This window comes from Salvelinus fontinalis, chromosome 23 (assembly GCF_029448725.1).
Source record: "Salvelinus fontinalis isolate EN_2023a chromosome 23, ASM2944872v1, whole genome shotgun sequence".
In the NCBI taxonomy this organism is placed as follows: Eukaryota; Metazoa; Chordata; class Actinopteri; order Salmoniformes; family Salmonidae; genus Salvelinus; species Salvelinus fontinalis.
Genome location: NC_074687.1, coordinates 16,421,202 through 16,438,643, shown reverse-complemented (window position 1 = coordinate 16,438,643; position 17,442 = coordinate 16,421,202). Strand labels below are relative to the sequence as shown.

Here is a 17,442-nt window from a genome sequence, read left to right as displayed (position 1 = left end):
CCCCTTCCCTCTCTCCTCCCCCGTCTCTCAGGAGGACTGTCTCTCCATTCAATCTGAAATGGAGTGTCTTGATGCTGTCATGGGTAAAACGAAGGAGACAGGGGCGATGTGTGTGCATGTGTGTATTTATGCCTGTGTAAGGAGGATGGTTTTGCTCACTGATGTGTTTTAGAGGTTGTGCCGATATTTATTTCTCCCAGCAGTCTGAACATAGATAGATGAAGTCTTAAGTCTGTAGAAGTGAAGAGGTGTGGAGAGATAACGTCAGACAGACTGTGATCATAACAGAGCTGGAGAGTCACAGCCTTTAGATCTCTGCCATCTCAGCTCCTCAGCGAAGCCACTTCTCTAGTGCTTGTCTCTTGGTAAGACCATTGCAGAGGGTGGGTGCACTACTTTTGTGAAAAGAACACTTACTTATTTTTATATTTGTATTTTTTGTATTTATTCAGATTTTTCAGGGGGTGCTGCAGCACCGTCAGATCCCCTACTTCCTGTGGCTATGGGTAAGACTGTTAAACAGGCAGGTGTGTGTGTGCGTGTGCGTGTGCGTGCGTGCGTGGGCCTGCGCGTCATTGAGAAAGATTAATATTAAGAGCTCAGATCAGAAAGAGACATTTCAGCAGGTCTTCAAGACGTGCCAAAGCCCAGTTGATGCCTGGCACACACACACATGCGTGAGGATGGAGAGAACATAGAGATGTGCGGGTGGAAGGAATGTTGAGTGGAGAAGATGGGAGTGGTTTAAAGAGAGGATGGCGGTATGACGCAGCAGGAATGAGTGGGCAGAGAGAACCATATGCCCTGGGGGCTGTCATGTCTGCTCCTGAGAGAGAGAGAGAGAAAGAGAGAGAGAGAGAGTCTCTTAAATAACACAAATGATCTGTCTCCCATTGCCAAGGCGGAATAGCAATGTCTGATTACGTTCCTACACGCAAGCACACACACTCTGCTGTAAACCTGAAATTACTTTTTGAAATGTAATTTGCGTTTTGTTGGTCAGTATTGTTAGTATTTCTAGGAGAAGATCTGGCCTATCCAATATGTTGGAGGCTTTACACCACTGGCTCTGCTGGGACATATACAATAGGATGAATCAGCTAATGAAACGATCAATTACTGAATTAATAATTAGAAATGTGACTCCTGCTGTGTGCTGTTCCTTTTCTTATTCTCTTCTATTTTATTCTGTCATTCTTTTAGAACATATTTGTTGTTGTCTAATTGGAGCATTTGGAGGAAGCAGCTTATATGGGAGAGAGATGACTCATAGCAGGAGGGAACGGGATTGTAAGTGTGTGTGCGTGCGAGCGTGAATGTGTGGCTGCTCATGTCACAGATGTCCTCTACTACTTTCAGCTTCTTCCCTCTGCTGCCAACACACCAGTAGTCTGTGTCATTGAGATGGAGTGGCCCTAGTGATTTTGAATGTGGCACTGGGTATTGTTGACAGCAGAGGGGAGATGGTTGTTAATTAGAGGGGAAAGGTAATGACTGTGTGTGTGTCTGAGGGCAGCGTAATGACTGCTGGCAATACTCTGGTATGAGAGCCACTAGGAGACTAACTACGATGAATAGCTATTAACAGCTCTCAATATGCTAATGGCAGAAAGAGATCTCACTAGAGTTACCAATTTTAAACCCTTTAACCCTCTACACTCATGGCAATTGGCCTTTATGGAAAGGGTAAATTAAAAAACATGCATGACCATGTTAGCAATTGAAAGAACACTTTGGAGATTTAGGCAGAAATTGTCATACCAAAGATGAGTACACAACAGTTCACCTGACACAAGACTGAATCCAAACATTACACCGTTGATTTGTCAAGAAGAAAATCTGACGATACTCTGGATACATTCAGTAACATAATAAAACTGTTCATGGAAATGTTGAGGTAGGTGCAACATAAGACAAAACTATTACAAGGGTTTGAGTGTGAGGTCTAACTGGTGTCTCCAAGTGAACACAGTCATTTCAGTGGCACAGTAATGTTTATTGAGGCTTTGCCTGGTAGAAAAGGAGGAGGTGGAGAACATCACAACAACATAAACACACTGTTCATATTGACACAATGACCTCCATATTGAACCTAACCACAGTCTTCATAGTGAACAGAAGTCTTTCTCCTCCAGAGGTATAAGCGCTACATGTCTTCATATTGCTCAAACAGCTAACAAAGGTTTTTACAGAAATATGACAATAACAAGACAAGACAGTTCATAATTTAACTATAGTTCAACTCTACATGGAAATTCACAGTCAAATTCTATATCTGAGGGAGTTCGGGCACAGCACAGCAAAATATATTTTGCACATCGCAAATCAATATTATCTGTATCTTGTCTGTTCTCCTGTAGCAGTCTCTGGATGTCAACAGGCTGGAATTCAAACCCGTCATGGTGACGTTTAAATTGTGTCTTTATTTACTAATTACTTCAAACACACACTTTCTATTCTGAAAACTGGATGTGCCAGTAAAGGTCTGTTTTTAGAAACCAAAACCCTACCCATAATAACCAACCCAAACAGCATCCAGTCTGACAGCTACAGTAACACACTCACCCACCTCATGTCTGGAAGACATGAACCATGTTCTCAGTAGCAGAATGAGAGCTTAAAGTAAAGGAAGTTTACACACAGAGTCTGTAGTTATCCCCAGTCCTGATACTAGTCTCTGTGGGCGTATGTGTGTTATGTAAATTAAGTTAGTTTCATATAAGCAGCATACCACCAGCAGCATACCACCCTGCATACCACTGCTGGCTTGCTTCTGAAGCTAAGCAGGGTTGGTCCTGGTCAGTCCCTGGATGGGAGACCAGATGCTGCTGGAAGTGGTGTTGGAGGGCCAGTAGGAGGCACTCTTTCCTCTGGTCTAAAAAATATCCCAATGCCCCAGGGCAGTGATTGGGGACACTGTCCTGTATAGGGTGCCGTCTTTCGGATGGGACGTTAAACGGGTGTCCTGACTCTCTGAGGTCATTAAAGATCCCATGGCACTTATCGTAAGAGTAGGGGTGTTAACCCCGGTGTCCTGGCTAAATTCCCAATCTGGCCCTCAAACCATCATGGTCACCTAATAATCCCCAGTTTACAATTGGCTCATTCATCCCCCTCCTCTCCCCTGTAACTATTCCCCAGGTCGTTGCTGCAAATGAGAACGTGTTCTCAGTCAACTTACCTGGTAAAATAACGGTAAAATAAAAAAATAAAAAAATAAAAATAAGCCTGAAAATCTGAGCACTGGTGGCAGATACAATTACTTGCGAAAGTATTCACCCCGCTTGGCATTTTTCCTATTTTGTTGCCTTACAACCTGGAATTAAAATGTATTTTTGGGGAATTTGTATCATTTGATTTACACAACATGCCTACCACTTTGAAGATGCAAAATATTTTTTATTGTGAAACAAACAAGAAATAAGACAAAAAAACTGAAAACTTGAGAGTGCATAACACTCCCCAAAGCCAACAAAGACACCTTTTGCAGCAATTACAGCTGCAAGTCTCTTGAGGCATGTCTCTACAAGCTTGGCACATCTATTCACTGGGATTTTTGCCCATTACAGCTGCAAGTCTCTTGGGGTATGTCTCTATAAGCTTGGCACGTCTAGCCAGTGGGATTTTTGCCCATTCTTCAAGGCAAAACTGCTCCAGCTTCTTCAAGTTGGATGGGTTCCACTGGTGTACAGCAATCTTTAAATCATAACACATTCTCAATTGGATTGAGGTCTGGGCTTTGACTAGGCCATTCCAAGACATTTAAATGTTTCCCCTTAAACCACTCGAATCTTACTTTAGCAGTATGCTTAGGGTCATTGTCCTGCTGGAAGGTGAACCTCTGTCCCAGTCACAAATCTCTGGAAGACTGAAACAGGTTTTCCTCAAGGATTTCCCTATATTTAGCGACATCCATCATTCCTTCAATTCTGACCATTTTCCCAGTCCCTGATGATGAAAAACATCCCGACAACATGATGCTGCCACCACCATGCTTCACTGTGGGGATTTTTTTCTCAGGGTGATGAGAGATGTTGGGTTTGCGCCATAGCGTTTTCCTTGATGGCCAAAAAGCTCAATTTTAGTCTCATCTGACTAGAGTACCTTCTTCCATATGTTTGGGGAGTCTTCCACATGCCTTTTTTTCTTTTTTTCTTTAAGCAATGGCTTTTTTTGGCCACTCTTCCGTAGACCAGCTCTGTGGAGTGTGCGGCTTAAAATGGTTCTATGGACAGATACTCCAATCTCCGCTGTGGAGCTTTGCAGTTCCTTCAGGTTTATCTTTGGTCTCTTTGTTGCCTCTCTAATTAATGCCCTCCTTGCCTGGTCCATGAGTGTTGGTGAGTGGCCCTCTCTTGGCAGGTTTATTGTGGTGCCATAATCTTTCAAAAAAAATTATAATGGATTGAATGGTGCTCTGTGGGATGTTCAAAGTTTCAGATATTATTTTATAACCCAACCCTGATCTGTACTTCTCCACAACGTTGTCCCTGACCTGTTTGGAGAGCTCCTTGGTCTTCATAGTGCCGCATGCTTTGTGGTGCCCCTTGCTTAGTGGTGTTGCAGACTCTGGGGCCTTTCAGAACAGGTGTATATATACTGAGATCATGTAACGGATCATGTGCCACTTATGTGACTTCTGAAGGTAATTGGTTGCACCAGATGTTATTTAGGGGCATTTACATATGCTGCACCACTTCTCTGTTTATATTTTTTTGACATTTTTGAAACAACTAATTTTTTTCATTTCACTTCACCAATTTGAACTATTTTGTGTTTGTCCATTACATGAAATCCAAATCTATTTAAATTACAGGTTGTAATGCAACAAAATAGGAAAAAGCCAAGGGGGATGAATACTTTTGCAAGGCACTGTAGATCACAGTGGGTATGGTTTGGCCATGCAACCTGGACATAACATAGTAAACAAAAATCCAGGACACTCAGATGAATATGATATATTACGTATGGAATGTATTTATTTGTGGATGTCAATCATCCCTTTTGTATGATATGTTACAAATTATAATTCGTACGATATGTTGAGAATTCAAATTTGTTGTGGCTAATGTTAGCTAGGTGGCTAGGTTGCTAACATTAGCTAGGCTAGGGGTTAAGATTAGGAGTTAGGTTAAAGGGTTAAGTTTAGGGGAAGGGTTAGCTAACATGCTAAATAGTTGCAAAGTAGCTAAAAAGCAGTATGTAGTTGCAAAGTTGCTAATTAGCTAAAATGCTAAAGTTGTCCGTTATGAGATTCGAACACACAACCTTTGGGTTGCTAAATGTAACATATCATACTAATTTGAGTGTCCGACTTTAATTTACTATGTTACTATGCTATGCTATGCTAGTCTGTGAGACCAGCCTGGGCCATGAGAGTATGAGTTGATTGTTTTGATAAGCATGTGTGTGATTGGATGCACAGTTGAGTGTGAGTGAGTGATTGTGAGTGAGGGTGAGAGAGAGAGAGACGTGAGAGAGAGAGTGTGTGTGTGTGTGTGTGTGTGTGTGTGTGTGTGTGTGTGTGTGTGTGTGTGTGTGTGTGTGTGTGTGTGTGTGTGTGTGTGTGTGTGTGTGTGTGTGTGTGTGTGTGTGCGTGCGTGCGTGTGTGTGTGTGCGTGTGCGTGTGTGTTTTTTCACAGGGGCAGACTTGCCAGATGGGCTGGTCCAGCCTACTGGGCCTGTCTAACTTAGGTTTTTACTCAAAATGATAATCCTCTGGCTAACAATGAGGGCCTGAAGGAACAAAATGGCCAGTGTGTTAGAAATGGTCACAGTCCGCCTCTGTGTGTGTGACTGTTTGTCTTTGTCTTAATTTTGCAGAATTTTCACTGTGATATCTCCCTTCCACAATGAATGCACTGGGAGCAAGGCCAAACGAGGTAGCAGCAGAGAGAGAGGATGAAGAATCTCTTCTTTACTCACTGTCTCTCCCTCTACCACAAATATCACCACTGGTTTCAGTTGGGCTGCCTTTTTATGGATGCATACAAACCAATGACTGGAAGAAACACACAAACAGCGCACACACAAATACACATAATGTGCACAGAAACACACACAATGACTGGACTTGAGAGAGGTGATATGTGCATATTGATAAACCATCGCTCAGCTCTGACAGTAAAAGAGAAATATCATGAAACAGGTGTGTGTGACTCACAGCCCAGGAGGTGGGACACAATCTAAAGACCTTCTCTCAGATGATTTCTGCCCCCTTGAGAGGGAACCAGCAGCTTTGGCGAGAATTCCACAAAATACCCTTTGCTTTCACAAGAACTGAAAATATCAGTTTCAGGCTGTGATTTACTGATGTTACCATGCTGGCTTGTTCATTGGTCAGTATATGGGGTCATTATATGGTGTCAGTATATTCAGGGGTCAGTATATGCTTCACAGATGGTTCAGAACACCAGATGCTCCGGGATGCTTCTAACATCATAATACGCACACACACACACTGATGACAAGTACACACAGACACATACACACACACACTGATGACACTAGTTTATGACAAAACTAAGTTCTCCCATGGAGGGAAGGTGCTTTCTGTTCTGGAAGATCTGATCTGTGAACCAACAGTCATAAGGTTGCTATGAACACTTATAAGGTCACTATTAACACTCATAGTGGCGCTACAGACACTCATAGCAGCACTATGAATACTCTTAATATAGTGTGTGTGTGTTCACAGTGCCAGAGGGAGAAGGTTTCTTCATTCCCATTAGCACATTCATTTGAACAGCATGGGAAGGGACTTAACTCTTCACTAACCAATCAAAGTCTAGCCATGGTCATCATCAGTCCAATCACAGTCTGGTGGTGGGGTGAGGAGATTGTCAAAACAAAGACAACGCCAGTCAGACAGACTAAGTGTTGGGTCTCAGCCATCCAGTCCCATGTTGGTGGTCAGGGTCAGGGGTTGAAGGTCAGGGGTCATGGTTGGTGCCGTTCCTGCAGGCCAACTTGTCTGCAGCTGGAGTCCCAGATGCCGCGATGTAGCTGGGGGTCGTAGGTGTTTGGTGATGTCATCTCTGTGCGCCCATTGCTCCAATAGGCTCCTCCCTCCCACTCCAAAGACGGAGACAGAGCAGTGTAGAAGACCGTGGATGCTCCCTGGGACGGGCTCTGGGGGCACAACACAAACTGTCAGACTGTTATACATAACGCATGCACCCAGGCACGCACACACGGACACACACACACGCACACATAGAGGCTGTTATACATACACACACAACCAGCAGAGCTTCACTGGCATAAAGATACAGCTAGATCTACAGCCTAACAACAAAAGCCTACAGTATTTCTACAACAACATGACGTTTCAACCTATTTCTACATGAGACTGACTTCAACCTATTTCTACATAAGACTGACTTCAACCGATTTCTACATAAGACTGACTTCACCTATTTCTACATGAGACTCTGGTAAACAGTGTGTGTGTGTGTGTGTGTGTATGTGTGTGTGTGTGTGTATATATATATTAATGTGATAGTGCTGAGGAGCCTGTTATTAATGGTGCATTTGTAGCTGCACGGCAGAGGCTCCCTAAAGATAATTTACTTAGGCAAATACACTCTCTAACACCCACACAGCACACACAGGGCTGTCTCCTTCCATCCCATCCTCCAGACACACAGAGGGCTGTCTCCTTCCAACCCATCCTCCAGACACATAGAGGGCTGTCTCCTTCCATCCCATCCTCCAGACACACAGGGCTGTCTCCTTCCATCCCATCCTCCAGACACACAGGGCTGTCTCCTTCCATCCCATCCTCCAGACACACAGGGCTGTCTCCTTCCATCCCATCCTCCAGACACACAGAGGGCTGTCTCCTTCCATCCCATCCTCCAGACACACAGGGCTGTCTCCTTCCATCCCATCCTCCAGACACACAGGGCTGTCTCCTTCCATCCCATCCTCCAGACACACACAGGGCTGTCTCCTTCCATCCCATCCTCTAGACACACAGGGCTGTCTCCCTCCATCCCATCCTCCAGACACACAGGGCTGTCTCCTTCCATCACATCCTCCAGACACACAGGGCTGTCTCCTTCCATCCCATCCTCCAGACACACAGGGCTGTCTCCTTCCATCCCATCCTCCAGGCACACAGGGCTGTCTCCTTCCATCCCATCCTCCAGACACACACAGGGCTGTCTCCTTCCATCCCATCCTCCAGACACACAGAGGGCTGTCTCCTTCCAACCCATCCTCCAGACACACAGAGGGCTGTCTCCTTCCATCCCATCCTCCAGACACACAGAGGGCTGTCTCCTTCCATCCCATCCTCCAGACACACACAGGGCTGTCTCCTTCCATCCCATCCTCCAGACACACACAGGGCTGTCTCCTTCCATCCCATCCTCCAGACACACAAAGGGCTGTCTCCTTTCATCCCATCCTCCAGACACACACAGGGCTGTCTCCTTCCATCGCATCCTCCCGACACACAGGGCTGTCTCCTTCCATCCCATCCTCCAGACACACAGGGCTGTCTCCTTCCATCCCATCCTCCAGACACACAGAGGGTTGTCTCCTTCCATCCCATCCTCCAGACACACACAGGGCTGTCTCCTTCCATCCCATCCTCCAGACACACAGAGGGCTGTCTCGTTCCATCCCATCCTCAAGACACACAGGGCTGTCTCCTTCCATCCCATCCTCCAGACACACAGAGGGCTGTCTCCTTCCATCCCATCCTCCAGACACACAGGGCTGTCTCCTTCCATCCCATCCTCCAGACACACACAGGGCTGTCTCCTTCCATCCCATCCTCCAGACACACAGGGCTGTCTCCTTCCATCCCCTCCTCCAGACACACTGGGCTGTCTCCTTCCATCCCATCCTCCAGACACACAGGGCTGTCTCCTTCCATCCCATCCTCCAGAGACACAGGGCTGTCTCCTTCCATCACATCCTCCAGGCACACAGGGCTGTGTCCTTCCATCCCATCCTCCAGACACACAGGGCTGTCTCCTTCCATCCCATCCTCCAGACACACAGGGCTGTCTCCTTCCATCCCATCCTCCAGACACACAGGGCTGTCTCCTTCCATCCAATCCTCCAGACACACAGGGCTGTCTCCTTCCATCCCATCCTCCAGACACACAGGGCTGTCTCCTTCCATCCCATCCTCCAGACACACAGGGCTGTCTCCTTCCATCCCATCCTCCAGACACACACAGGGCTGTCTCCTTCCATCCCATCCTCTAGACACACAGGGCTGTCTCCCTCCATCCCATCCTCCAGACACACAGGGCTGTCTCCTTCCATCACATCCTCCAGACACACAGGGCTGTCTCCTTCCATCCCATCCTCCAGACACACAGGGCTGTCTCCTTCCATCCCATCCTCCAGACACACAGGGCTGTCTCCTTCCATCACATCCTCCAGACACACAGGGCTGTCTCCTTCCATCACATCCTCCAGACACACAGGGCTGTCTCCTTCCATCCCATCCTCCAGACACACAGGGCTGTCTCCTTCCATCCCATCCTCCAGACACACAGGGCTGTCTCCTTCCATCCCATCCTCCAGACACACAGGGCTGTCTCCTTCCATCCCATCCTCTAGACACACAGGGCTGTCTCCTTCCATCCCATCCTCCAGACACACAGGGCTGTCTCCTTCCATCCCATCCTCCAGACACACAGAGGGTTGTCTCCTTCCATCCCATCCTCAAGACACACAGGGCTGTCTCCTTCCATCCCATCCTCCAGACACACAGGGCTGTCTCCTTCCATCCCATCCTCCAGACACACAGGGCTGTCTCCTTCCATCCCATCCTCCAGACACACAGGGCTGTCTCCTTCCATCACATCCTCCAGACACACAGGGCTGTCTCCTTCCATCCCATCCTCCAGACACACAGAGGGCTGTCTCCTTCCATCCCATCCTCAAGACACACAGGGCTGTCTCCTTCCATCAAATCCTCCAGACACACAGGGCTGTCTCCTTCCATCCCATCCTCCAGACACACACAGGGCTGTCTCCTTCCATCCCATCCTCCAGACACACAGAGGGTTGTCTCCTTCGATCCCATCCTCCAGACACACAGGGCTGTCTCCTTCCATCCCATCATCCAGACACACAGGGCTGTCTCCTTCCATCCCATCCTCCCGACACACAGGGCTGTCTCCTTTCATCCCATCATCCAGACACACAGGGCTGTGTCCTTCCATCCCATCCTCCAGACACACAGAGGGATGTCTCCTTCCATCCCATCCTCCAGACACACAGGGCTGTCTCCTTCCATCCCATCCTCCAGACACACACAGGGCTGTCTCCTTCCATCCCATCCTCCAGACACACACAGGGCTGTCTCCTTCCATCTCATCCTCCAGACACACACAGGGCTGTCTCCTTCCATCCCATCCTCCAGACACACAGGGCTGTCTCCTTCCATCCCATCCTCCAGACACACAGGGCTGTCTCCTTCCATCCCATCCTCCAGACACACAGGGCTGTCTCCTTCCATCCCATCCTCCAGACACACAGGGCTGTCTCCTTCCATCCCATCCTCCAGACACACAGGGCTGTCTCCTTCCATCCCATCCTCCAGACACACACAGGGCTGTCTCCTTCCATCCTATCCTCCAGACACACAGGGCTGTCTCCTTCCATCCCATCCTCCAGACACACAGGGCTGTCTCCTTCCATCCCATCCTCCAGACACACAGGGCTGTCTCCTTCCATCCCATCCTCCAGACACACAGGGGGCTGTCTCCTTCCATCCCATCCTCCAGACACACAGGGGGCTGTCTCCTTCCATCCAATCCTCAAGACACACAGGGCTGTCTCCTTCCATCAAATCCTCCAGACACACAGGGCTGTCTCCTTCCATCACATCCTCCAGACACACAGGGCTGTCTCCTTCCATCCCATCCTCCAGACACACAGAGGGCTGTCTCCTTCCATCCCATCCTCCAGACACACACAGGGCTGTCTCCTTCCATCCCATCCTCCAGACACACACTGGGCTGTCTCCTTCCATCCAATCCTCCAGACACACACAGGGCTGTCTCCTTCCATCCAATCCTCCAGACACACACAGGGCTGTCTCCTTCCATCCCATCCTCCAGACACACAGGGCTGTCTCCTTCCATCCCATCCTCCAGACACACAGACGGCTGTCTCCTTCCATCCCATCCTCCAGACACACAGGGCTGTCTCCTTCCATCCCATCCTCCAGACACACACAGGGCTGTCTCCTTCCATCCCATCCTCCAGACACACACAGGGCTGTCTCCTTCCATCCCATCCTCCAGACACACAGGGCTGTCTCCTTCCATCCCATCCTCCAGACACACGCAGGGCTGTCTCCTTCCATCCCATCCTCCAGACACACACAGGGCTGTCTCCTTCCATCCCATCCTCCAGACACACAGGGCTGTCTCCTTCCATCCCATCCTCCAGAGACACAGGGCTGTCTCCTTCCATCCCATCCTCCAGACACACACAGGGCTGTCTCATTCCATCCCATCCTCCAGACACACAGGGCTGTCTCCTTCCATCCCATCCTCCAGACACACACAGGGCTGTCTCCTTCCATCCCATCCTCCAGACACACACAGGGCTAACTCCTTCCATCCCATCCTCCAGACACACAGGGCTGTCTCCTTCCATCCCATCCTCCAGAAACACAGGGCTGTCTCCTTCCATCCCATCCTCCAGACACACAGAGGGTTGTGTCCTTCCATCCCATCCTCCAGACACACAGGGCTGTCTCCTTCCATCCCATCCTCCAGACACACAGGGCTGTCTCCTTCCATCCCATCCTCCAGACACACAGAGGGCTGTCTCCTTCCATCCCATCCTCCAGACACACACAGGGCTGTCTCCTTCCATCCCATCCTCCAGACACACACAGGGCTGTCTCCTTCCATCCCATCCTCCAGACACACAGGGCTGTCTCCTTCCATCCCATCCTCCAGACACACAGAGGGCTGTCTCCTTCCATCCCATCCTCCAGACACACAGGGCTGTCTCCTTCCATCCCATCCTCCAGACACACACAGGGCTGTCTCCTTCCATCCCATCCTCCAGACACACACAGGGCTGTCTCCTTCCATCCCATCCTCCAGACACACAGGGCTGTCTCCTTCCATCCCATCCTCCAGACACACAGGGGGCTGTCTCCTTCCATCCCATCCTCCAGACACACAGGGGGCTGTCTCCTTCCATCCAATCCTCAAGACACACAGGGCTGTCTCCTTCCATCAAATCCTCCAGACACACAGGGCTGTCTCCTTCCATCACATCCTCCAGACACACAGGGCTGTCTCCTTCCATCCCATCCTCCAGACACACAGAGGGCTGTCTCCTTCCATCCCATCCTCCAGACACACACAGGGCTGTCTCCTTCCATCCCATCCTCCAGACACACACTGGGCTGTCTCCTTCCATCCAATCCTCCAGACACACACAGGGCTGTCTCCTTCCATCCAATCCTCCAGACACACACAGGGCTGTCTCCTTCCATCCCATCCTCCAGACACACAGGGCTGTCTCCTTCCATCCCATCCTCCAGACACACAGACGGCTGTCTCCTTCCATCCCATCCTCCAGACACACAGTTCTGTCTCCTTCCATCCCATCCTCCAGACACACACAGGGCTGTCTCCTTCCATCCCATCCTCCAGACACACACAGGGCTGTCTCCTTCCATCCCATCCTCCAGACACACAGGGCTGTCTCCTTCCATCCCATCCTCCAGACACACGCAGGGCTGTCTCCTTCCATCCCATCCTCCAGACACACACAGGGCTGTCTCCTTCCATCCCATCCTCCAGACACACAGGGCTGTCTCCTTCCATCCCATCCTCCAGACACACAGGGCTGTCTCCTTCCATCCCATCCTCCAGACACACACAGGGCTGTCTCATTCCATCCCATCCTCCAGACACACAGGGCTGTCTCCTTCCATCCCATCCTCCAGACACACACAGGGCTGTCTCCTTCCATCCCATCCTCCAGACACACACAGGGCTAACTCCTTCCATCCCATCCTCCAGACACACAGGGCTGTCTCCTTCCATCCCATCCTCCAGAAACACAGGGCTGTCTCCTTCCATCCCATCCTCCAGACACACAGAGGGTTGTGTCCTTCCATCCCATCCTCCAGACACACAGGGCTGTGTCCTTCCATCCCATCCTCCAGACACACAGGGCTGTCTCCTTCCATCCCATCCTCCAGACACACAGGGCTGTCTCCTTCCATCCCATCCTCCAGACACACACAGGGCTGTCTCATTCCATCCCATCCTCCAGACACACAGGGCTGTCTCCTTCCATCCCATCCTCCAGACACACACAGGGCTGTCTCCTTCCATCCCATCCTCCAGACACACACAGGGCTAACTCCTTCCATCCCATCCTCCAGACACACAGGGCTGTCTCCTTCCATCCCATCCTCCAGAAACACAGGGCTGTCTCCTTCCATCCCATCCTCCAGACACACAGAGGGTTGTGTCCTTCCATCCCATCCTCCAGACACACAGGGCTGTCTCCTTCCATCCCATCCTCCAGACACACAGGGCTGTCTCCTTCCATCCCATCCTCCAGACACACAGAGGGCTGTCTCCTTCCATCCCATCCTCCAGACACACACAGGGCTGTCTCCTTCCATCCCATCCTCCAGACACACACAGGGCTGTCTCCTTCCATCCCATCCTCCAGACACACAGGGCTGTCTCCTTCCATCCCATCCTCCAGACACACAGAGGGCTGTCTCCTTCCATCCCATCCTCCAGACACACAGGGCTGTCTCCTTCCATCCCATCCTCCAGACACACACAGGGCTGTCTCCTTCCATCCCATCCTCCAGACACACACAGGGCTGTCTCCTTCCATCTCATCCTCCAGACACACACAGGGCTGTCTCCTTCCATCCCATCCTCCAGACACACAGGGCTGTCTCCTTCCATCCCATCCTCCAGACACACAGGGCTGTCTCCTTCCATCCCATCCTCCAGACACACAGGGCTGCCTCCTTCCATCCCATCCTCCAGACACACAGGGCTGTCTCCTTCCATCCCATCCTCCAGACACACAGGGCTGTCTCCTTCCATCCCATCCTCCAGACACACACAGGGCTGTCTCCTTCCATCCCATCCTCCAGACACACAGGGCTGTCTCCTTCCATCCCATCCTCCAGACACACTGGGGGCTGTCTCCTTCCATCCCATCCTCCAGACACACAGGGGGCTGTCTCCTTCCATCCAATCCTCAAGACACACAGGGCTGTCTCCTTCCATCAAATCCTCCAGACACACAGGGCTGTCTCCTTCCATCACATCCTCCAGACACACAGGGCTGTCTCCTTCCATCCCATCCTCCAGACACACAGAGGGCTGTCTCCTTCCATCCCATCCTCCAGACACACACAGGGCTGTCTCCTTCCATCCCATCCTCCAGACACACACTGGGCTGTCTCCTTCCATCCAATCCTCCAGACACACACAGGGCTGTCTCCTTCCATCCAATCCTCCAGACACACACAGGGCTGTCTCCTTCCATCCCATCCTCCAGACACACAGGGCTGTCTCCTTCCATCCCATCCTCCAGACACACAGACGGCTGTCTCCTTCCATCCCATCCTCCAGACACACAGTTCTGTCTCCTTCCATCCCATCCTCCAGACACACACAGGGCTGTCTCCTTCCATCCCATCCTCCAGACACACACAGGGCTGTCTCCTTCCATCCCATCCTCCAGACACACAGGGCTGTCTCCTTCCATCCCATCCTCCAGACACACGCAGGGCTGTCTCCTTCCATCCCATCCTCCAGACACACACAGGGCTGTCTCCTTCCATCCCATCCTCCAGACACACAGGGCTGTCTCCTTCCATCCCATCCTCCAGACACACAGGGCTGTCTCCTTCCATCCCATCCTCCAGACACACACAGGGCTGTCTCATTCCATCCCATCCTCCAGACACACAGGGCTGTCTCCTTCCATCCCATCCTCCAGACACACACAGGGCTGTCTCCTTCCATCCCATCCTCCAGACACACACAGGGCTAACTCCTTCCATCCCATCCTCCAGACACACAGGGCTGTCTCCTTCCATCCCATCCTCCAGAAACACAGGGCTGTCTCCTTCCATCCCATCCTCCAGACACACAGAGGGTTGTGTCCTTCCATCCCATCCTCCAGACACACAGGGCTGTCTCCTTCCATCCCATCCTCCAGACACACAGGGCTGTCTCCTTCCATCCCATCCTCCAGACACACAGAGGGCTGTCTCCTTCCATCCCATCCTCCAGACACACACAGGGCTGTCTCCTTCCATCCCATCCTCCAGACACACACAGGGCTGTCTCCTTCCATCCCATCCTCCAGACACACAGGGCTGTCTCCTTCCATCCCATCCTCCAGACACACAGGGCTGTCTCCTTCCATCCCATCCTCCAGACACACAGGGCTGTCTCCTTCCCTCCCATCCTCCAGACAAACAGGGCTGTCTCCTTCCATCCCATCCTCCAGACACACAGGGCTGTCTCCTTCCATCCCATCCTCCAGACACACACAGGGCTGTCTCCTTCCATCCCATCCTCCAGACACACACTGGGCTGTCTCCTTCCATCCAATCCTCCAGACACACACAGGGCTGTCTCCTTCCATCCAATCCTCCAGACACACACAGGGCTGTCTCCTTCCATCCCATCCTCCAGACACACAGGGCTGTCTCCTTCCATCCCATCCTCCAGACACACAGGGCTGTCTCCTTCCATCACATCCTCCAGACACACAGGGCTGTCTCCTTCCATCCCATCCTCCAGACACACAGGGCTGTCTCCTTCCATCCCATCCTCCAGACACACAGGGCTGTCTCCGTCCATCCCATCCTCCAGACACACAGGGCTGTCTCCTTCCATCCCATCCTCCAGACACACAGGGCTGTCTCCTTCCATCCCATCCTCCAGACACACAGAGGGTTGTCTCCTTCCATCCCATCCTCCAGACACACAGGGCTGTCTCCTTCCATCCCATCCTCCAGACACACAGGGCTGTCTCCTTCCATCCCATCCTCCAGACACACAGGGCTGTCTCCTTCCATCCCATCCTCCAGACACACAGAGGGCTGTCTCCTTCCATCCCATCCTCCAGACACACAGGGCTGTCTCCTTCCATCCCATCCTCCAGACACACACAGGGCTGTCTCCTTCCATCCCATCCTCTAGACACACAGGGCTGTCTCCCTCCATCCCATCCTCCAGACACACAGGGCTGTCTCCTTCCATCACATCCTCCAGACACACAGGGCTGTCTCCTTCCATCTAATCCTCCAGACACACAGGGCTGTCTCCTTCCATCCCATCCTCCAGACACACAGGGCTGTCTCCTTCCATCACATCCTCCAGACACACAGGGCTGTCTCCTTCCATCACATCCTCCAGACACACAGGGCTGTCTCCTTCCATCCCATCCTCCAGACACACAGGGCTGTCTCCTTCCATCCCATCCTCCAGACACACAGGGCTGTCTCCTTCCATCCCATCCTCCAGACACACAGGGCTGTCTCCTTCCATCCCATCCTCTAGACACACAGGGCTGTCTCCTTCCATCCCATCCTCCAGACACACAGGGCTGTCTCCTTCCATCCCATCCTCCAGACACACAGAGGGTTGTCTCCTTCCATCCCATCCTCAAGACACACAGGGCTGTCTCCTTCCATCACATCCTCCAGACACGCAGGGCTGTCTCCTTCCATCCCATCCTCCAGACACACAGGGCTGTCTCCTTCCATCCCATCCTCCAGACACACAGGGCTGTCTCCTTCCATCACATCCTCCAGACACACAGGGCTGTCTCCTTCCATCCCATCCTCCAGACACACAGAGGGCTGTCTCCTTCCATCCCATCCTCAAGACACACAGGGCTGTCTCCTTCCATCAAATCCTCCAGACACACAGGGCTGTCTCCTTCCATCCCATCCTCCAGACACACACAGGGCTGTCTCCTTCCATCCCATCCTCCAGACACACAGAGGGTTGTCTCCTTCGATCCCATCCTCCAGACACACAGGGCTGTCTCCTTCCATCCCATCATCCAGACACACAGGGCTGTCTCCTTCCATCCCATCCTCCCGACACACAGGGCTGTCTCCTTTCATCCCATCATCCAGACACACAGGGCTGTGTCCTTCCATCCCATCCTCCAGACACACAGAGGGCTGTCTCCTTCCATCCCATCCTCCAGACACACAGGGCTGTCTCCTTCCATCCCATCCTCCAGACACACACAGGGCTGTCTCCTTCCATCCCATCCTCCAGACACACACAGGGCTGTCTCCTTCCATCTCATCCTCCAGACACACACAGGGCTGTCTCCTTCCATCCCATCCTCCAGACACACAGGGCTGTCTCCTTCCATCCCATCCTCCAGACACACAGGGCTGTCTCCTTCCATCCCATCCTCCAGACA

The 17,442-nt window shown here is 51.2% G+C and overlaps 1 protein-coding gene across 1 annotated transcript in view; it reads right to left on the bottom strand.

The window, feature by feature from the left end:
* Positions 1 to 1,975: 1,975 nt before the first annotated feature.
* The window catches only part of LOC129821580 (dehydrogenase/reductase SDR family member on chromosome X-like), a 45,892-nt gene continuing 30,425 nt past the window's right edge, over positions 1,976 to 17,442 (bottom strand). Inside the window, exon 8 of the mRNA XM_055879235.1 lies at positions 1,976 to 7,131. Within this exon, the coding sequence (XP_055735210.1) occupies positions 6,940 to 7,131 (192 nt within the window). The 3' untranslated portion in view covers positions 1,976 to 6,939. The remainder of the gene's footprint in view (positions 7,132 to 17,442) is intronic.